We start from the raw sequence: 21,629 nt of genomic DNA on the forward strand, positions 1-21,629 counted from the left end.
TTTATTCAAAGCTTGAAATATATGTACACTGTGGATATTTTTTTACTGAACACGTTCTAATTGTGAAATTATGTTTGTTAAATATTTTATTACTTGCGTTATGGTACTTGGCAAGTGTAAGGGTATGGGTTGTTGGAGGAGTAAGCCTTATGTTTTGTACGGGAGGAGGTTGAGCAAGATACCACAGATCGTCAGAACACCGGTACTTTTATTTTGAAAGGCATGACAGGTTGTGAGGCGGAAGTAACGACTGAAATATTAAAGGCTAACATTTTTGCTTTAATGCACTTGGTACATAGATCTATTGGAAAAATCAAAAGAGCTGCTAGTATTTTATAATTAGCTAATAAATAGTTGGCGGTAACGTAACTAACTGCTGTTGATTGGTTTATGAGGAGCGACCCTGCTTTCATTCAGTAACGTTAACGCTAAATCGGATGACAATAATAAATGTGAGACGCACTGTTTAAAAGTTAAGATCGATTTTGGACCAAAGTAGTAATTTATAACGCCTTATTTTTAAGTTGCATGATGACAGGTTTTCTCTCTATCCAATATTATTCGTCGTTGGGAAAATTACAACTACTGAGGAATCAACCTGCCCTATCGGTCCTAACTACATGTCAGCGTAAATACAGCAGTAATGGGAGTGAGTATTTGCACAAAAGTGTCGTCCCGACCATGCACTATCAGAAGAGTTTACCAAGGTACGTGGATTTAACACATGTTTTATTGACCGAATTATAGACCTAATCTCTGAGATGCTTTTATTTTTTATCAGTACTACTATTGTCGATTATTTTAGATGTAAATGCTCAAATTTCCACTTTAAAAACGTAAACTGTAAGATTTACGATTGAATGTAGGTGAAAGTGCGCTTGAGTTTCAAGGAAGGACACGGTGTTACATTTTATGATGTTCTCCTTGCCTGAATTTCCGTTCCCCCTGTGTTTGTACAGTATTTACAAAAAACTGTTGTGAATGCTAATAAAATAAAAGAATTTACTAAATGAAAATATATACCATAAATACGTTAAAAAAGATTACACAATATTACACAGACCCATAAATTACCTTAAACAATAAGAAGGATGTCTTTTGGTGATTTTGTTTGGATGGCTTTAAAAAATGTTTCCATTTTTCATTTACAGGTTACCAGTCCCAAAACTGGAGGACACAATACAGAGATATCTGGCAGCTCAAAGACCCCTGCTGAATGATGAACATTACAGGTACTTGACAAGGGTCTTGCTCATCTTAATATTTGAATTGGTTTCAACAGGTTTTCTGACTACTTTTGTGTTCTTGAAATCCAACAGTAAAACAGAGAAAGTAGCACATGATTTCCAGAGTGGCTTAGGAAAACAATTACATGAAGAACTTGTGGCCTTAGACAAACACAACAAGCACACAAGCTATATATCAGGTGATATATATTTATATATATATATATATATATATATATATAAGTAATATAAATATTTTGGTTTGTAACAAATATTTCTATAATGCATGCTCATTTATGAATTTCATTTTTCCTTGCAGCTCCATGGTTTGATATGTACTTGTCTGCCAGGGAGTCTGTTGTGCTTAACTTCAACCCCTTCATGTCCTTTAACCCTGACCCCAAACCTGAGTACAATGACCAGCTTGTGCGGGCCACCAACATGGTTTGCTCAGCAGTGCGATTTATGAAGACCCTGCGAGGTGGTCTGCTTGAGCCTGAGGTGTTTCATTTGAACCCTGCCAAGAGTGACACCAATAGTTTCAAGAGGTTCATCCGATGGGTGCCCTCCTCCATCTCATGGTTTGGAGCATACATGGTTAATGCATATCCTCTGGATATGTCCCAGTACTTCCGGCTTTTCAACTCTACACGCATACCCAAGCAGAAGCGCGATGAGCTCTTCACGGATGATAAAGGCCGCCACTTGCTTGTGATAAAACAAGGCAATCTGTATGTATTTGATACACTGGATCGGGATGGCAACCTGATAAAGCCCTCTGAGATTCAAGCTCACCTGAAGTTCATACTAACAGACTCTACCCCTGCTCCGTCATTCCCCTTGGGTGTTCTGACCAGTGAGAACAGAGACACTTGGGCAGGCTTGAGACAAAAGCTACTGGATGCTGGAAATGGTGAAGCTTTGCAGTTAGTAGACAGTGCTTTGTTTTGCCTCTGCCTGGATGATGAGGAAATGAAAGATCACATTCACATCTCCCACAACATGCTCCATGGAGACGGCTGCAATCGCTGGTATGACAAGTCCTTTAGTATCATCTTGGCCAAGGATGGGCAAGCGGCCATCAATTTTGAGCACTCCTGGGGTGATGGCGTAGCTGTCCTCCGTTTCCAGAATGAGGTCTTTAAGGACACCACTGAGAAGCCACTGGTTGGCCCCAACTCCCAGCCAGCATCTGTGGACTCAGCCTCTGCAGTTCGAAGACTGGATTTCAAACTAAACGAAGAGTTAAAAGCAGGGATTGTAAAAGCTAAAGAGAACTTTAATTCTGCTGTTTCAAAGCTCACCATCGATGCCATGGAGTTCAAGAAGGGTGGAAAGGAACAACTTAAGAAAAAGAAGCTTAGCCCAGATGCAATTTCCCAGCTGGCTTTCCAAATGGGCTTCTTACGGCAGTACGGGCAGACTGTTGCCACATACGAGTCCTGCAGCACTGCAGCCTTTAAACACGGCCGCACAGAAACCATCCGTCCTGCTAGCATTCACACAAAGCGTTGTGCTAAGGCTTTCGTGGAGGAGCCAGGAAAACACACAGTTGATCAGTTACAGGGGCTGCTACACGAATGCTCTAAATACCACGGCCAGCTCACCAAAGAAGCAGCCATGGGTTAGTATAGAACTTCAACGGCATGCTTAGTTCTGATTTAAATCTGTTTATCAATACTGAGCAATTCATTATATATTTAGGCTAATTGTTCTCTTGTTGGTATCAATTTCCTTTGTTCATCTACGTCTAGGTCAAGGATTTGATCGCCATCTTTTTGCCATGCGCTACCTGGCTAATTCTAAAGGAATGGCACTGCCCGGTCTGTACCTGGACCCAGCATATGCTGCCATAAATCATAACATCCTGTCCACCAGTACCCTCACCAGCCCTGCAGTCAGTCTGGGTGGGTTTGCTCCTGTGGTGCCTGATGGTTTCGGAGTGGGCTATGGTGTCCACGACGAATGGATTGGGTGCAATGTGTCCAGCTACCCTTCCAGGAATGTTCATGAATTTCTTAAGTGTGTTCATAAGTCATTGGAGGACATTTTTACAGTCCTTGGTGGAAAGCCCATTCATTAGTAAAAAGCACTTGTTTTGTTAAAGTCAATTAAACCATTGGGCATTTAGGATTGGTCTAGATTCATATCGGTTTTGTTGAACTAGATAGGGATACATCTGCAAGCTAAATATGACATAATAGTCCTTAACGGTTTCTTGTTCTGTTTGAATAACCATGCGTGTATCTTATTTGATGTACAAGCAAAATATATATTGATATAGTAAAAATCTATATCTGTGGCACGCAATTATTTTTTTGTAGAATTATTTTGAATATTACTGATGAGGAAATCAATTTAGCTAATTGTTCTCCAAATACAGGAGAGTAATTACGATTCAATGTAATAGACCACAGATTCTAGTAAAAATAAGTTATTGATCAACAGTGAAATGTGACGCTTCTTTCTGTACCTTATCTGAGAATGTAAAGGAACAGAAGAGAACGTGGCTACTTTACTAAACAAAATGGTGAATACTGCTGTTAGCAGCAATGCATATTAAAGAATTTCATGAAACAGCTGGCATTAAAACCTTTGTGACTTATTTGTGTTTATTAAGTTTACATTGTCATTAGAATATTATCTTGACATAATATACACCCCATAGTAGAAAGATGAGCCTTTAAAGGGAGACAATGGTAGACCAAGTTTTATTTAAAAAACAATCAAGACAACAAAACTGCTAAACAATGTACAAATTCTGAAAACAAAACATAAAACCATTTTCAGCCAGACTAAAAGCAGCTGAACAGTTAGATGGGCTTGATTTTGAAGTGGAGGCCAATGAGACTGAATACAAGGCATTTCAGGTCCTGAACCAGATAGTAGAAGACTCTGAGCCCCTCTGGATCCCTGAAGAATAATGTAAAAAATACATGTTAACACTTTTATAATGAATCAGAAACAAAGATACTGAAATTCCAGAGCGGAGCGCTAAACAGCCTTCGAGGGGCACTATTTTAGTGGTATTGACATGAGGTGTTAAACGTCTTACAGGCTATTATTCAGGAAATAAAATAGCTATGAAAGATGCTTACTTGGACTGGTTGACATCAATTAAAGATCCAATCTTTGAAGTTGTGAATGAGATATGTTCATCACCAATGACAATCTCGAGTTCCTTATAAAAACAATTAGTATGTTTTATTACAAATGGTGAAAACAGGGCATTTATTTTGTACATAAACAAGAACTTTTATCCACAAACCTGTCGGCCAACTCTGTCTGGAGGAGGCCACAATGCATCATCTTCTTTTGTGATTTCACTGTCGTCAATGATCCTCTTTAACTCTTCCATCACGCTTTTATGAACATAAGCCTTCAGAGGAAACATTATCACAACTTAAATGTAACACAAATGACTCACATTATACAAACGTCCCGTAATCAGGCTGCTAAGTTCACCTCTTTTCTGATCATGACGTCGTTCTTGTAGTTACTGTTGTTTGCATATCGCAGCTTGCCTAGACAACAACACACATACATACATTTAATTACAAATCGAAATGTATGCACATCTATAACAGTCACAATGACTGATCTTTTGACTGAAAGTAGGAAATAACAGTCCAAACTACAAACATTCCTTGTAAAGCTGAACAACTGTAAGTTACCATTACAATATTGGGTACTCGCAGTTTTTAACTGGTGTACTGATAAATCACTTATTATTGAGAAAAATAACTCGTGTTCTATTACTAACCGTAAAACAATAAGCAACATAATTAAAAACTGCCCAAATTGTGTTTGGTTTGCAAGAAAGGCATGCAAACAGGGTTACAATAGAAAGGCTGTTAGCATGTTAGCTAGCTAAAGTTGGCGCCTCACTTACCGTCAGGTCTGAATTCAAATTCCAGAAATTCGTGGCCGAATTTACCTTTGTGGCCAACATAATACCTCAGGTAAAAGTCACTCGTAGACATACCTGACGAATACTAACGTATATCTTTGTGAATCTAAATTACCCCACGCACAGTCTTCCTTAAATAAAACGTTTGAGCTTCAACGACCAATATGGAATCTCGTGCGTCTGCGTACTGACGACGCGCTGTAACGTCATGTGCAAGGCGCATAATGATGACGCGCCCACAGTGACTACAAATGTCCAAAGAAACACGTTTCAAAGCATAAAGAACTTGTATAATTTGCACGGCATATAAGCTTTCAACCTATTTAATTTTTATAGTTTTTTGTGAAATTCCCTCTCCTTTTAAATATTTTGGGTGTTTGATTGTTTGTTTTTTGTCTTGTTTGTTTCGAGACCTGGTAATGTTTTATTTTCTCTTTTTTCTCTTTTCATCAAGTGTTTCTTAATGTTATGTTATGTTTATGTTGTAACATTGTTTTGTTATGACAAAATGCTCAATAAAGCATTAATTAAAAATACTTTACACTGTAGGCCTATATGAAGAGTTTGGTTCCAAAATGACTATGTTAACATGTTTTTATTGCGTTTTATGTTGTTAGTTGGCTGTATTTTTTGTTATTATGGCTCAAATCAACTGCAGTTTGATTGATATAAATTGTACTGCACAATAATGGACAAGATTTTTTTTAAACTGAGTTATCTCATTTTGGAACCAAACTCTTCATATATCCTTCTAATCATTTTTTGAATGTAAAATTCAATACTGCGAATTCTCCATGTTTTGATTGAGAATGAGGTTGATAGGGAATGAGGTGGTTGCTGATGGCTTCGCATTTAATCTTCAAGATTGTATGGGTTAACCAAAAATGGTTGAAATTTGTTTTATTTAAGATTAGATTAGATTCAACTTTATTGTCATTACACATATACACATATACAAGTACAGTGTAACGAAATGTAGTTTAGGTCTAACCAGCAGTGCAATTAGCAAGTGCAGGATATACAGTTAGAATAAATACATAATACAATATTAGACAAATATTATACAGTGGGCATGGATTATTCAAAATATTTTATATTAGCTATGTTCTAGTGAAAATATGACAGTAGGTATCTACTATGAACAATATATACAGATGGCTATATACTATGAACATTAACACTATGAACATTAATGTACAGGTGGCTATAAACAGATAATAATTTCGACTAAAATGAATAACAATTAATAACAATATTCTGACAATATTAACTAACAATATTCTAATATTGACCAAGTACTTAATTCATTAATGTAGATTTCATAAATCCCCTCCTTCATTCATTATGTTTAGAAACGAGTCAAAACATTTCTTAAAATGAGGGGTCATAGGCAAGGAAACAGTTAGATATGCCGCTTATGATTTATTGTGAAACAATTTTATTATTTTATTTTATTTTTTGTCCCGTTTTGATACTATTTATTTAATTTATTATAACTTTAGTTACTTGATTATATATAATTTTAAATGTGTTTTTTATTTTATTTTTTTCATTATTATATTGTGTTAAGCCTATTTTGTCTTTTTGCCTTTGTTGTAATGTGTGTTTTGTATTAATTCAATAAAAAATACTATGTTTATTTGTTTATTTTAATTATCCTTTAATTTAATTTTGTCAAACTAGTTTTGTATGCACAAAGAGAGTTTGTAGCCTAACAGCACTGGCCAATTAACAACATTATTCAAAATAACTTCTTTTCAGTTCAGCGAAAGAAAGTCATACACCTTTAGAAAGACAAGAGGGTGAGTAAATGATGACAGAACTTTAATTTTTGGGTGAACTACCACTTTAACTGTAAAATTTCGGGGTACGTTAATGGTGGGTAAATGACACCAATTCTGTGATATTCTGTAATTTAGTTCTACTTTGGACCATTAATGCTGTTCACCTTGCAATAATTTTCTTAATTATTTGTCATATTTTACCCTGATACAACCAATACTACCACATTTCTCAAATGGACATTTAACAAACTCGGTACAAAAACTTTATTCAGCTTTGCTGTCAATCACTTTGTTATACAACTTTCTGCGACTGTTTACACATTTACATGATGATTCAGATATTATGGATTTATTAAACCACATGGACACTTAAAAGGGAACAAAAGAGACCATCTTTTTCTCTCAGCTTCTATTTTCAAAGTATAGTGTTGTTAATACCCATTGACACAATGTCACAGAAACTGTTTAAAAGCCTTGCTGCCACTGTTTGATCCAACGTGTTTTGAGCATGCAGCAATTTTATCAATGAAAACAATTCAGTGGCAAGTTTGTCTTTTTCTTTCTTTCCATTTTGCACCACCTTTGCAAGCATCACAACTCAAAAGGCATCATTAATAAAATAAAAACTTTTAAACATATACTGGTCCATCAAAACCCACCCCAAAGCAACAAGGACAACCAACTGTTCCAGACAAGTTTCTCTGCAAAACCAACACAAATAAATCAACATAGACGTTATCACATGTTTTGATTAAAGCAGTATGTACCATAATTACAGACAGTATTGTGGGACCCAACAAATTGATTCCACATTAAATGACTACAGCTTAAATCCCAAACAATTCAGTAAAAAATTACTATATTTGCATCATTTGCGTCAAGTATTAACACAGTGTGCGCAAGTTAAGACAGAGATGATAACAGTAATGAAACCATGATTGTATTGAGGGCCGAGTTATGTGAAAAGTTCAAAAGCTGGTGTTTAAATCTGTGCTGATATGCCCAAACTCTCTGATGGTGGATGAGATGTCTGAATATTTCAGTTGTATGTGTTGGGCGTTTCGATAACCCACCAAAGTATTGTTTAGAAATGTAATGTTTACAAAACTTTAGCCAAGCCCTGTGACATTTTGAAAGGGATTGAACATTTAAAATAAAGGAAAACGTATCTAATTTCAACATAAAAAGTGATTTGATGACACTAAATGTGTTGCATTGGTTTTAAATGTCAAAACATTTGGTAATTTCAAATGTCAGTGAAGCACAAATGTACATGACTGAAGCAAACAAATAGCCCAGGGGTCAATACAAGCACTCAAGTCACAAAATCTGATTTTTTTTGCATGTTGCCCAGATAAAAGATAATTATGATTAAAAGGAATAATCTTAATGAGTTTACTCTGTCAAAAATAAAAATGCACACATATTCGTAATCGTTTTTACACTGGAAGGCAAATGAGTCACCCTGTCTCATAGCAGCAACGCAGTAGAAAACATATAAACAAGGTAGGAAAGAAGTACACTATAGTGAAGTGCAAAATAAGGGAATTGAATAAGGGGCAGTCCTTACATGAATGATTAACCCATTTATGAATGAACATTACATGAAGTTAAACAGTTCAAGATCAAGCGATACAGGATCATTTCAGAGTCAAGGTCAGATTGTTTAAGTGAAAGCCCTGGGTCAACAGTAGGGCATTTTACCGCCCAAGTCCCTGAATGATTGAGTGGAGTTTAATGAAAATACTTTTCTGGACCTCTGTAATCCCAGAATTGTTTAGCTACAGGGCAAAATGCGCTTTGCGTGTGTAATGTACATCAAACAACTTGTGAATGGTTAAAAAATACTAAATTAGTTTAATCAAATACTGACCAAGTTGGCATCATGGTGTATATTTTACATATGGTCAGTCATTTAAAATCATTATTCCATGAAAGAAACACGAATGAGACAATAGAAAATTGCAAGTAGAGACAATGGACAAGAGACTAAGAAAAGTATCAATTTCAAGTAAACGTCAAACTTACTTCTCCAAATTCCACTATGATGAAAGAGTGTCATAAACTGAGTGTCAAATGCATTATTAGAGTTAAGGGTACAGTGCATAGTACATGAACAGAAATCTCTTAATAACTAGCTCAAAATCATTGACTGGCACATGTAATTATTTCAGGGGGCTAGAATTGAATCTGCATCTCAACCTTGCCACCTGACAGCACTTCTGGAATTAAGAAGTGAGCAAGAAACTTATACCCAACTTATTAAATTAGCTCATTGAGGTGGATATTTAATAAATATAGCGCTTTTTTAATCTCAACTTGATATGTTTTGTCTGGATCATTTGAAATCACATCTCGTTCCCTTTTAGAATACAGTACAAATTGTTTTCCATTATAATAACTACACCCTGAGAAGCCTGTTGTGAATCAGCAACACTTCCTGAATTATTCAAGTGAAATGGAGGAAGTTCATATAACAGTTATATTTCTGCCATAAACACTGATTTTAGAGGGACGTCTTAAAAAGTGACATACCACTAAAACAACATCACCGCCAAGCAGAAAGTAAAACAGAAAGGGTTTCAAAACTCCAATCGTCTTTGGCCTTTGATACATTTTTCAGTGATGAAAAAATAAACGTTTGATCATAAAACTTTGTTTACAAATGCAAGAGCAGTAACAGGTGAAAATAATATTACAACATAAAAAAATAATGTAAAATAAAGTAAATCTCAATTCTTTTTAGCATGGAGTCATGTAATAGTAAAATATGTTAACCCTCCCCATTTAACCAACAAACATACTTGCAAATAGTTACAAAAAAATACTGAAATAAATATTGAAGAAAAATCAATGTCGACCTTTAAGTATCCACAAACTCTAAACTCCTAAAACATCAAGCGGAGCCAGTCCAAAAAAGTTGGAAGCAATAGGAAATAAAAAGGCAGACTTTGAAATTCTCTTTCTCTTTATGTCTTCAATACAGTGTTGCCTTTTAACAGAACGCTAAAGCAATCGTTCATTTCATCCAGCCACTCCTTTTGCATCCCTCTTTCAAACATTATTTTCCTCTTGCATTCCCCAACTTTCTGTGAGACGGCTGGTCAGTGCGGCCTGCTGCTGGACTCTGAGGGATGCCGTTTACGAGGCGTGTTGTGACCGTTGAGGAAGCCGTTCAAGCGTTTGGTTAAGCCACCATTCAGAATATCCTGAATGTGTTGCACTATTAAATTTATGGCAACTAGAAAAAGGGAAAAAAATCAGATGTAAACATCTTTCGTAAAGAAACTATATCAAATTAAATAAATTCATTCATATATACATATACATATACATATATATATATATATATATATGTATATATATATCACGCAACACATTGCATTAAAAAAAAAATATCACCAAAAATATTAGCACCAGTTTTACAATCCTAGATTTGTCGTTAAATTTACTGTTAAAAAAAATCCACCAAGAGTGAGGAAAACATGTTGGAAGACTCTCAAAACTCAAGGTGTGACCTTGTTTGGCACCCTCAAAACATGCCCACTTTCAAAACAACGTATACGATAATCCCTTTCAAAAACAATTTCTTATCAAATGACTTGTCCCTCATGTCTTCCAAGGAAGTCTAATAACACATTTGGACAATAAACACAAACTCAAATCTCACCCATGTTATCAGCTCCCCTTGGAATGATCACATCAGCATACTTTTTCGTCTGAGAGTAACATAAATAAGAGGGGGACAAATTAAAAGAAGCCCTGAGAGAAAGCAACGTTCCACAGACCAAATATTTTGCCACACAAAACCTGTTGATAACATGCTTAACATTTCTTGTTCCATTGAAAACCATTAGGGATCTTATTATTTTAAAGGCGCTGTGTGGAATTTTTTGGAGGATCTATTGCCAGAAATATAATATAATATATATAAATATGTCTTCAGAGGTGTATGAAGACCTTACATAATGAAGCATTATGTTTTTTATTACGTTAGAATGAGATATTTCTATCCACATACACGGCGGGTCCCCTGACATGGAATTCACCATTTTGTTTCTACAGTAGCCCTAAATGGACAAACTGTTCTACAGAGTGTTTCATAAATATGTTATCTCCTTTGCCACAGAAGCGAAAAACGTGAAAACTGTGTTATCCTCCGGAGTGCTTGGAAAAGGATGGGGTGGGTTGGCATGATCTGTTAGTTGCACTCGCCACAAGATGTCGCTACATTTCATACACTGGACCTTTAAACCTTTTTTCAGAACCTTTTAATTTCCACTTTAAAGCCGAAGACACTTTCTGAGCACTAATAGTCAGCATAAAGATTGGTAGAAAGGGGAAAAGAACTCACTGGCAGACAGAACTCCTCAAAGGCAGGCTTGACAAATGTTATGTATTGGCTTAGCACTTGTTCTAGGTCTCGGCCTCTTTCACTGATGTCTCTCAGGACTGTGGATGGAGGGGAAACATGGGCCGAAAAAAGAGAATTGAAGGAGGATATGTATCAAACTACTTTGAAAAACTTGTAACGCCACTTTGTAACTTACACTCTTAAAAATAAAGATGCTTAAAAGGTTCTTCACAGCGATGCCACAGAAGAACCACAAATAACCATTCAGTCAAAGGTTTTTTAAAGAACCATTAGTGAAGAACCTTTTGTGAAACAGAAAGATGTTAAAGGTTCTTATATGGGATCGAAGAACCCTTTGAAGCACCTTTTTTTAAGAGTGTAGTTCAGATGCCGTGATATTTGTTGCGATTGTTTGATTACGATAAAACCCACACGCACCTCTGCGTGACAGTCGCGTATCTGCATCTGTGTCCACAAACAGCTTCATCTGAAACAGATCTCGGATTTCTTGCGAGTAAAACATGAGGATTCCTTCAAATAAAACCACATCTGCTGGATACACCTTGACAGTCTCCTCCTTTCTGTGTAAGGAAAACAAACAAGTTTATCAGGAAATACCTGAACAAACAGACTACTAAATAACACTCAAACGGTCCAAACTGACACAATGCAATGATATGTTAACTATTAAAGTATTGCCTGAGCTGACCTTGAATGGGTAACAAAGTCATAGACTGGAATTTGGACGGTTCTTCCCTCCATGATATCGCACAGGGTTTTGACTATCAACTCATTATCAAAGGCATCTGTGGGACAGAGAAACAGAGGATGAGAGAGGCTATTGCCGCACAGAAATTGTTCTGTTTGCCTCATTCACAGGTGGTGGAATTCCAAAACATTAGCTAAGCCACCTCTGCTAGTGCAGAATATGGGTGTTAGGGTTGCAGATTCAGGAAGACAGCTGCCAAAGTACACTAAGTGCATAGTCATATTACCTCCCAATAACACATTGGGCTTGTAAATAAAAGTACAGAGATATCTGAATAAGAGTAAACATGAGGTCTACAGCTTCTTTACCTGGGTGATCAAAGTTGAATTGTCCTTTTAGAGCCTTGGACTTCTGATCAGGGGTGAGTACCCTGTAGAAACTGTCCTGGCTAAGGATGACCACCTGCCTCTGATGATGGTCGATCTTATTCTGTCCGAGAAGCTCCATTATCTTTCCACAAACAGATGACTGAAATATAAATCACAAAATCATAAAAAGGTTCTGTTCATGCACCAAAACCAAGTTCCAATACTTTATTCTATCTGTGTTTGGGGTAAAATTCAGTGTATTCAATAAATGTATTAATAATAATAACTGTAATAGTATATAAAACTGACACGCATTAAAGGAATGGTTCACCCAAAAGTCTTAATTTACGCTCCCTCAAGGTTGTTCCAAATCTGTATAAATGTCTTTGTTCTGATGAACACAGAAATATATATTTGGAAGAATGCAACCAAACAGTTCTTGGCAACCATTTACTGCAATAGAAATATTGTTTTATCCATTTCTTTGTTCTGCTGAACACAAAATAAGATGTTTTGAAGAATGTAGAAAAGCAGTTCTGGGGCACAGTTTGACTACCATTGTCATTTTTCCTACTTTGGTTATCATTGGTGGCCAAGAACTGTTTGGTTACAAGCATTCTGCTAAAAATCAAAAAAGAAATTTATACAGATTTGGAAGAACAGAATTTCAAATTTTGGGTGAACTGTCCCTTTAAAAACAAATCACACTCCCCTATATCAAGGCATAAACAGAACTTTACATAACAAAACTGGCTCCTGTTAAATGATTGCATAACAAGTCTTTGTATACACAAGAAACATGCCAAAAAAGAATACCAGGAAGGAATGCTAAAGCCTACACACACACCACCTGCACTTAAAAACCACAAACCTGAAGCAGTTATATTAAACATAGGCAGGTGCATGCTTGCTTTGTCGCTGAAGCATGAGAACTCTGCACCCTTCTGCAGTTTAGTAATCTCTGATAGACCGATCTATATTCCAAAAATGGTTTTAACAGGACGAGTCCAGCAAAACTCAGATCATATCATTTATATGTTAAGTAATCTAAAACCACACAATTGATGTGGATTAACATTAGTTTTTATTTTTGGTAGAACTCAACAATCATGTGAGCATTCATGTTTATTGATTAAGCGTTCAAATAAACACTGTCCTCACAAAAATGATAACCTCACCATACAACAAAGAAAACCACAAGTTAAAATCAACAAAGACTCAACACCACACCAGTGAAGGCATGTGCAATGGAATTCTGTAGAACTTCATCTGCAGTATCTAAGTCAGACTGGTGCTTCAATGTCTGACAAAGCCTTCCTCCAACAGTGTCAATGCTGTCAAACCCTTTTAAACGAAATCCACAAACGCTTCAAGCTGTCCCACACCCTGTGTAAGAAGCTACACGCAAGCATATGTTAAGAAGTGGCAGTCATGAGCTTCCTTACGAAGATGAAAAAGAAATGTCTAAAAGAATCTAATATCTTAGTAACTTGATAAAACAGTCGCCACGGCATCCTTCAGTTGATTTAACGTCATAACTGGGGTGAGGCTGCACATTGAATGAGGTCGGGACTAGTCCACCCAGACTGAAGACAGGTCCACCCAGAATTCACAGAACCCTTAATTGTTTCATGCTGCACAAGAAACGGTTAAGAAACAGTATTAGAGTAGAATACCATAAGATCATTGCTGGCATTTCTGTTTTGTGGCGTCTTGTATCGTGAGAAATTTGTATCGGTTACGGTGAGCTAAAGAAAACCACTTATTGTGTACACCGAACGGACCATGCACGTAGTTGAAGGGCAATTTATTTAGATAAATAAACTACACTACAACGGCGTACACGGCCCTTAAAATCCAGCACGCAAACCATAATAATGTGACGCACAAAACAACATAATTTAGAACAGAGAGTCACTCGATGGCACTACGTGATGCTGGGACCAGAGCCCTGCGTGAGGGTGCACCTACTTAGATATTTCTTACATATTTGGATTAGGGCTGTGCAATTAATCAAAAATTAATCGTAATCGTCAGTTTTGGCCTTCATCAACTACAAAAACAAAATAATCGAGGTAAACGATTTTTGTGCCACATTCCATTATGCAAGGATCCTCTCTTTTCTTGTAGTATAAATCCACAGCGCACGCTTTTCTTTACGAGTTAAAAAGCCAAGTTCTTTCTACTTTCTATGTTGTTTTAAGAGTTAATGAGTAATCGTGTTATATTATCGGGATCTTAATATTGGCCAAAAAAAAAAAATTTGTCATAATCGAGCAGTTATTTTTCGAGCAGAGTGTCTTAATTTCCTGTACGCAGATAAAGCCCAATATTTTCCTTGAAATCATTAAAGTGACGTTTAGGGAATTGAAATAAACCCTACATTAGATAAGAGGAAGAGACCACAGTTCTCACAGAGCATCTTCCCAAGCCTGTCATCGTTAACATCCATAACAGCAGGCCCTAACTTAGTCTTGCAAAATATAAAATGTGCAAATTTACCAAATAGAAAAACTTGCTATTGCAGTGCTGAATAAACTTGCTCCTAGTTCATTCCTAAATTAATATTTAAAAGCGTCACGTGCGTTTTGTTTTTCTCTAAAGTGATACACACTGACAAAATGTATACCTTGAATGTACCATTTTTCCCCGAGTGGTCGAAACCACAACCTTGGCTTTGCAAATTTTGTGATTATCACTTTCATTAACACATTGTCTGTTTTGGTTGAGCATTTTCAGTATGAGTGCAAAATGTAAATAAAATCTGCGTCCTTAAAACAACACACTAAAGACAGAACATTCAAAGCGGTGGACAAAACATTCATGGGAGAAATGCCGACAAGAATGATAACATACTGATTTAGGGAGACTAGCCAAAGATTAAGTGAGAAATGAGACAACACATTCTCCCATGCAGAGTGCTCAGGAAGAGAAGTTTGTGCACCTGACAGCTGGGTAGAGATTATTAGTCAAAACATAAACGGCAGAAAACTTTACACGTGTATGTTTAAAGTAAGCAAATAAATGAACAAAGACGATAGAAGCATTTATTAAAATCATTATTAAATAATTTTATAAAAACCCATTCAAAAATGCTTCGGAGCCTATTTAAACGATTATTCCTTCCTATACAATATAATAAAGACAATTACAGAAAATATTTATTACCCTACAAAATATTTATAGCAAAAACAAATCCAAAGCCAACCATACGTCAAGAAAGGATCTGTTTTGACGCACGCACGCCAACAACGGACGTAATGAGGTCATATGTGACACAATTTCAACGTGCCGCTGACCTCAATAAAGCTAGCCACCCAAAGGCTCCGCGATTACTCATATTGACCATCCAGAATTATTTAGTTTGGTTTAACGTCAAACACAAACAAAGGAAGGTACACGATGTGATTTCACCACACACCGTCATCCAGTGAAACAAAGAGGCGATGTTCTTTGTTTCTGTTTCTGCTAGGATAACAGTTATGGTAATAGACAACATCCGACAACATGAACGCAGACTCGGACAAACTGTGCATTCAAATACAGCCGCAAAGTACTACGTACCATTCATATAGTGTATTTAGCTTGAATATACACCTAAAACGTTCAACAGCTCATGGGATTTGAATGAATCTGAAGGAATGTCGGAGATAACGTTACCGGTTAGATAGCCGGCGTGAGTCGCTTCTAACAACAAAGACAGTCGACACATGTTTCCTCTCGACGGTAAACATTGCCTAAATCATAGCAATACTGTCATTTTTTATTGATCAGGCTATATTGAGCATTCCATATGGAAATTATATTAATAAATTGATCATTCATAAGTTGGTATGTCCACCATCGTCATAACGTATGGCGATTGTGCATGGGTGGGATGTTCTAAGCACCGAAAAGGTCTGCTTTATTAACAATTACGCGATGTGAAAATATCACTATAGCAAAGTGCTCACTTTTCTCTGTTACGTTACATATAACAGTTTTTAAATAACCCTTGTTTCTTTTGATCTACACACATAAACATTGAAATGTACTAAAGTAATTAAAACGCATCACAAATTAAAAATATTTTCGTCTATATTTGTTGTAAGACAGATGTTAAATGAAAAAATGTAAGCAGCACATTGATGATACCGTGTGACAATGAGCCACGCGGTCAAGTGTGGGCGCATCTCACAAACACAAAACTATACAATCGGTAATATCTCTTAAAATGCATGTTAGGGAAACCAGAATGCCAACCTTGCCGCTGGCAGTGCCGCCGGCCACCCCGATGAGAAAAGGTTGCCTGACAACATGCTCATTTTCGGCTTGATTGTCCAACTTGCTCTCGCTGTCTCCTGTCATGCTGTCAGTGCGCCCACTGAAGCTGCGGCTGTTTTTACCATGACAGGCGGGCGGCGCTCCTCCTCTCCTTTCAATTGTATATTTTCCTTTGGAACGTTGGGTTTGTTTCCATGAAGACAAAAAAAGCGTAAATTTTAACTTGAGTCTCGACTACTATAAAAAGAAACATTTAAATGAAGTTCTAGTTATTACGTGTAAATATTACGGTTATGTTTTGCCTACAAAGTGAAACAACTTGAGAAATACCCTTGTGGTAATTAACAAGTAAAGAATGGTTTGAATGCAGTGCCATTGCCAGAATGAGGTTTGCAGCCTGGGGGTATTCCAGAAAACAGGGTTCATTAACCGTCAGCTAAACCCTGAACTATGTGTTGGTTAACCCAAACCTTGCTTACTAGGAGTATGTAGGTTCTAGAACACGTGTGAAGAGTAGAGTAATGGCTAGTATACATTACAAGACTCTTAAAGTTTTGACTGTAAAACAACGTTATTAACAAGTAGGTATAGTTCTCTTGAAAGTGTCTTTTTCACATATTGCCTGCAGTTCTTTGTGAATTAAGTACATCAGGGGTCTTCAATGGTGGCCGTGACATCTAGTGGTACTTGGTGGTACTGTAAGGAATTCTCCAATTGTTGAAGAATATTTAGTTGAAACGTGAAATAAGGTATTCAACTAAAGTTCCATAACAAGTTAATAATATATTACAATATAACTCGCATTAAGTCACATTAAGGCTGTGGATGCCAGGCATGTTTATTTTAATATCTTTGTTAAGTAAAAACCATAATTCAATTTTATATATATAGTGCTTTTCACAATGTGCCTTGTTCCAAAGCAGCTTTACAGGAGAAAATAAGGAAAACTGAAAAACACAAAAAAGGTCAAACACAGCACAGTAGAACAGAATAGAATAGAACAAGCTAAATATGTGTGATAGTGATAGATGGTTCTAGTGTGATAGAAGCTCTATTATGTAGGTAGGGGCTAAACCGTTTAAGGCTAAGTGATTAAAAGAACTTAAAAGTCAATACAATACTTAACGGGCAGCCAGAGAAGTCAAACCCATATATGATTTGTACATCTGATTTCAATAGGGTTTTCCAGTTGTTACTACACAGCACAGATTTAAAATTATTGTTGAATTTAATCTCCTGAAATGATCCAAGAATCTTAGAATTTTCTCCGTAATAAAAATAAAAATGAAATGACAAAATTTTTACATCGTGTCCTGCAGTGCTTTGCATTCTCGGACATTTGGTAAGTCTATGTTGTTACTGAATGGCTGTTTATGGGCAAAACAGTGATTTCATCAGCATCAGCATTTCATCCTTTTAGTATTCATTTGAGATCACTTTACAACGCTCAACAAGCTTTGCTTCAAGTTTTAAATCATTCATTCAAAGAAAAAGTGAAATGCAGCAAAATATTTTTATAACCCAAATTAAATAATTAACATTATTTCAAAATACCATGATGTTATAGATGAGCTGTTAGCATGTAAAAAAACGCACAATCTCTACATTTTTTAAAGAAAATGTTAGATTTGGATATACTCATTATTACATTAAAATGATTGATAATTCATTGATTACTCAGTGAAAATATTCAGTTATAGCTACATATGACAAACATCTTTTACAAATGATCATTAAATGTCCATATTTACACGTTCATTTAGAGGCCTATTTTACTGGTATTACCGGGGTACTGCCACTAGTGGAAGAAGTGGAGTCGCGAGTTCCCAATTTAACTCCAACGAGAGACCCAGGCGCACGCCGCACATTGATGACGTCACCATATTAACGCTGACGCTGCTGCTTAGAAGGGGGTTGTGTGTGAACCAAAGCTTTAGCATATATTCTTAATATAGCAATTTCTTTAAAAATGAGCACAATGTTTGCAGACACGATATTGATTGTGTTTATATCTATTTGTACAGCATTACTAGCGGAAGGTAAGTAAACGCCGTCGTTCATCGGCTTTACATGACATGAAGGAGCGCCTGACTGCTAGGAAAATAAACTTAGCACAGCAAATAGAGGACAGATTCATTAGCTCTTTTTTTTAAGTGATAGATAACGCATTGCTTTTGTTTATTTACAGGAATTACGTGGGTTCTGGTGTACCGCACAGACAAGTACAAGAGATTAAAGGCAGAGGTTGAAAAGCAAAGTAAAAAACGTAAGTATGAGTATTTGACCTTTGTTGAATTAAAGTGATCATATTTTGAAGATCTGCAACTTGTTTTAGTGGAGAAAAAGAAGGAGACAATTACAGAATCAGCTGGGCGTCAGCAAAAGAAAAAGATTGGTAAGACTATAAAAGTATTCACTATTATTACGTGTATTTTAATAATGTGGTAATTTAATGGCATAACTATGTTGTATTCAACAGAAAGACAAGAGGAGAAACTCAAGAACAATAACAGAGATCTGTCTATGGTATTGTAATGTTCAATTTGATGACATTACCAAGATTGTTTTTCATCAATTTCAAACTAAATGTTATGAGTCATCTTACAATTTACATTGTAAAAAGAAAATATGTTTTTATTTAATTCCAGGTACGGATGAAGTCAATGTTTGCCATTGGCTTTTGCTTCACCGCTTTGATGGGCATGTTCAACTCCATGTATGTAGGCGCATACATTTTACAAGGGAGCTTTATTATAAATGTTTAGCAATAACTTTTAGTATTTTTTTTGTGACATGGACAGTTGTACAAATTTTTCTTATTTGTCATTCCAGCTTTGATGGTCGTGTTGTGGCCAAACTTCCATTCGTCCCTTTGTCTTATATCCAAGGGCTCTCACACCGTAACCTCCTTGGTGAAGATTACACCGACTGTTCCTTCATCTTCCTCTACATCCTGTGTACCATGTCAATTAGACAGGTAAGGTCTATCTGTTATTTTGATGTAAAGTGATCTTTTTTCCTTAGTTTGAGTTAAAAAACTTGCTGTTGATTGGTCCACAGATATATTGTCATTATGACCAAGTAATAATCTTGATATCGGGATACTTGGAGTTTTCAATATTAACACTTAATCAGAATAATACAGATAATGAATAAGAGGACATACAAGTATTTGAAAGAGAAGAGAAAATATTTGGACAAAATAAGGAACAGCTACTTGAAGACACTGGGAGGCATTTAAATTGAGTGTTTTTTGATGAACTTCAACACAAATTCTATAAACGTTAATACTGTAGTTTATATTTCTCTATTTAATTTATTTCTGTGAGTCCGTATATCAAATTCACGTGAATAGGATACCTTTATTTTGAAAGTAGCTTAAACCTTTGTTGCTGTTTATTCAGCTTACTATAATGCATGTTTTAACTTTTATCTCTAAATACTTACACCTCCTCAGAATATCCAGAAGATGCTAGGTCTTGCTCCTTCACGTGCTGCCACTAAACAGGCTGGAGGATTTTTAGGACCTCCTCCACAAGCTGCCAAGTTTTCCTGAACATTTGGAGACAGTGACATTCATACATAGAGACTCTATGCTTGTATGTTGTGTAAACGAAATGCAAAAAGGTGAGAGTGTTAGTCAGGTTGTGCACACGGGCTGACTGTAACTTCATTTTTTGATTGATTGTTTTGTTTCTATGTTTTGGTTTTCAGTTATCATGAATTTATAAGTTATATGTAGTCAAGTTTTTAACAGTAAAGTTCCTTGAGCAAAGGATGTAAATTCAGTCATCAGCATTTTTGTCAGTTTATATTTGCATGTGTATCTATATTTGCAGATACTTCATTGCTCAAAGGGTACAAAGATTCTTTCTTAATACAAGTATTATTTTATAATAATCTTTAAGCTATATTAAATAATATTAGACTGATGTTTAATTTCTTTTTGACATGTGAAAAATCGATTTGACTCCAGATTGTTATCATGTTTCTCTGTAAATGTTTTATTTATGGGAAATAAATTTTCATTAATCATTTTCATTCTTCTCTAGTCTTTGTTTTAAATGTCTCAATTACATCTGAGTGCAAGTATGCAAGAAGAGGTGTAGGTCCTATTCATCATTTTACAATTTGGAGTAAAGTGTCAAGTTTTAGCCTCCCAATGGCTCTGCCATTTTTGCCCTGCATGCTATCATTTACCGGTTAAAGTTTCCTTCTATTTTATGGAAAAATAGGAATAGTTCATCCAAAAATGAATTTTATCATCTACCAACCCTCGTCATTTCTTACCTGTGTGACTTTCTTTCTGCTTCAGAGCACAAAAAAAGATGTTTTAAATATGTGGGTAACCGAACAACGATACCCATTAATGTCAATGAGTGCCACCATTCTCAAGCCACGATTGTTTTTTTCAAAAGCCCCGAATCTATCTGAGTTAATTTAGTACGCTGGGTGGCAGCATTCAGCTTTGAACTCGGTCCTCCACTCCGGTAACGTTAACCGAGGAAGAGCTAATGTTAACACTCTGAATAGTCTGCTCTAGTCGTTCCTCAATGGTGGCCGGCCCCCTGTTGGGATATAAATAAACATAAGTAATCACTTTTTGGCGATCTATGTGCCCTATAGTAACTTAATACAGCTGCAGAAGCGCTACCAATGGCTACAGATCGTCAGTGTAAAAAAGTTGACCAATCAATGAGAGACAGTTATAATCCAATTACAGAGACCAAGCAGAATGTCAGCCAATCAGACTGAAGACCGAACATCAGCCAATTGGCAGGCGGGCGCGTAACTTTTATCTTATGGTTTCATAATGATAATACATTTAACATTTAAAAATAGTAATATAGCTACCATAAATGGGGGGAAATATTCTCCTTGGGGGACCATGCCCATAGATTTGGGCTAAGCCCCCAATGTCTACAACGTCTGGCTCCGCCCCTTATGCAGCCAGGGGATGCGTGTATTTTTACTTATGGCTGCAGAATGGATATTCAGTTTTAAACAACCGGATG

The 21,629-nt window shown here is 36.2% G+C and overlaps 4 protein-coding genes across 6 annotated transcripts; 2 read left to right on the forward strand and 2 right to left on the reverse strand.

Annotated features, from left to right (window-relative positions):
- Positions 1 to 180: 180 nt before the first annotated feature.
- Positions 181 to 3,830, forward strand: cpt2 (carnitine palmitoyltransferase 2). 3 transcript variants are annotated; one of them, XM_079468293.1, is made up of 6 exons: positions 181 to 452; positions 525 to 707; positions 1,152 to 1,232; positions 1,320 to 1,426; positions 1,546 to 2,850; positions 2,981 to 3,830. In XM_079468293.1, the coding sequence occupies exons 2-6, from the start codon at positions 529 to 531 to the stop codon at positions 3,307 to 3,309; spliced, it is 2,001 nt and encodes a 666-aa protein (XP_079324419.1). In that variant the 5' UTR covers positions 181 to 452; positions 525 to 528; the 3' UTR covers positions 3,310 to 3,830. The 3 variants fall into 3 exon arrangements, with proteins under 3 accessions (XP_079324419.1, XP_079324420.1, XP_079324418.1); XM_079468294.1 differs by having other exon boundaries at positions 233 to 452; positions 591 to 707; XM_079468292.1 differs by having other exon boundaries at positions 388 to 707.
- An 88-nt stretch (positions 3,831 to 3,918) lies between these two features.
- On the reverse strand, positions 3,919 to 5,393 carry magoh (mago homolog, exon junction complex subunit). The gene is made up of 5 exons (XM_079468297.1): positions 5,119 to 5,393; positions 4,692 to 4,750; positions 4,495 to 4,605; positions 4,325 to 4,407; positions 3,919 to 4,139 (listed from the first exon to the last, which is right to left on the reverse strand). Exons 1-5 carry the CDS (start codon positions 5,207 to 5,209, stop codon positions 4,040 to 4,042), a joined length of 444 nt encoding a protein of 147 aa, XP_079324423.1. The 5' UTR covers positions 5,210 to 5,393; the 3' UTR covers positions 3,919 to 4,039.
- Positions 5,394 to 6,787: 1,394 nt separating this feature from the next.
- Positions 6,788 to 21,166, reverse strand: uck2a (uridine-cytidine kinase 2a). Its single transcript, XM_079467164.1, has 9 exons — positions 20,905 to 21,166; positions 20,062 to 20,166; positions 16,594 to 16,784; positions 12,352 to 12,511; positions 11,984 to 12,080; positions 11,713 to 11,855; positions 11,275 to 11,372; positions 10,591 to 10,639; positions 6,788 to 10,161 (listed from the first exon to the last, which is right to left on the reverse strand). Exons 3-9 carry the CDS (start codon positions 16,696 to 16,698, stop codon positions 10,025 to 10,027), a joined length of 789 nt encoding a protein of 262 aa, XP_079323290.1. The 5' UTR covers positions 16,699 to 16,784; positions 20,062 to 20,166; positions 20,905 to 21,166; the 3' UTR covers positions 6,788 to 10,024.
- tmco1 (transmembrane and coiled-coil domains 1) lies at positions 18,472 to 20,653 on the forward strand. Its single transcript, XM_079467165.1, has 7 exons — positions 18,472 to 18,653; positions 18,803 to 18,880; positions 18,950 to 19,009; positions 19,094 to 19,140; positions 19,263 to 19,330; positions 19,447 to 19,591; positions 20,072 to 20,653. Exons 1-7 carry the CDS (start codon positions 18,584 to 18,586, stop codon positions 20,168 to 20,170), a joined length of 567 nt encoding a protein of 188 aa, XP_079323291.1. The 5' UTR covers positions 18,472 to 18,583; the 3' UTR covers positions 20,171 to 20,653.
- Positions 21,167 to 21,629: the final 463 nt, after the last annotated feature.

The sequence above is a fragment of the Barbatula barbatula genome (genome assembly GCF_947034865.1).
Source record: "Barbatula barbatula genome assembly, chromosome: 11".
Taxonomy (NCBI): Eukaryota; Metazoa; Chordata; class Actinopteri; order Cypriniformes; family Nemacheilidae; genus Barbatula; species Barbatula barbatula.

Bases quoted from the DNA above. Each gene is read 5' to 3' on its own strand.
- tmco1 (XM_079467165.1), top strand. From the start codon at position 18,584: ATGAGCACAATGTTTGCAGACACGATATTGATTGTGTTTATATCTATT. The intron at 18,654-18,802 runs GTAAGTAAACGC...GTTTATTTACAG, and splicing joins TACAGCATTACTAGCGGAAG to GAATTACGTGGGTTCTGGTG. The intron at 19,331-19,446 runs GTATGTAGGCGC...TTGTCATTCCAG, and splicing joins ATGGGCATGTTCAACTCCAT to CTTTGATGGTCGTGTTGTGG.
- uck2a (XM_079467164.1), bottom strand. From the start codon at position 16,698: ATGACAGGAGACAGCGAGAGCAAGTTGGACAATCAAGCCGAAAATGAG. The intron at 12,512-16,593 runs GTTGGCATTCTG...TTTATATTTCAG, and splicing joins GCGGCACTGCCAGCGGCAAG to TCATCTGTTTGTGGAAAGAT. The intron at 10,162-10,590 runs GTGAGATTTGAG...CCCTTTTTCTAG, and splicing joins AAGGGGAGCTGATAACATGG to TTGCCATAAATTTAATAGTG.
- cpt2 (XM_079468293.1), top strand. From the start codon at position 529: ATGATGACAGGTTTTCTCTCTATCCAATATTATTCGTCGTTGGGAAAA. The intron at 708-1,151 runs GTACGTGGATTT...TTTCATTTACAG, and splicing joins TATCAGAAGAGTTTACCAAG to GTTACCAGTCCCAAAACTGG. The intron at 1,427-1,545 runs GTGATATATATT...TTTTCCTTGCAG, and splicing joins GCACACAAGCTATATATCAG to CTCCATGGTTTGATATGTAC.
- magoh (XM_079468297.1), bottom strand. From the start codon at position 5,209: ATGTCTACGAGTGACTTTTACCTGAGGTATTATGTTGGCCACAAAGGT. The intron at 4,408-4,494 runs GTTTGTGGATAA...TGTTTTTATAAG, and splicing joins CAGACAGAGTTGGCCGACAG to GAACTCGAGATTGTCATTGG. The intron at 4,140-4,324 runs GTAAGCATCTTT...ATTATTCTTCAG, and splicing joins ATTGATGTCAACCAGTCCAA to GGATCCAGAGGGGCTCAGAG.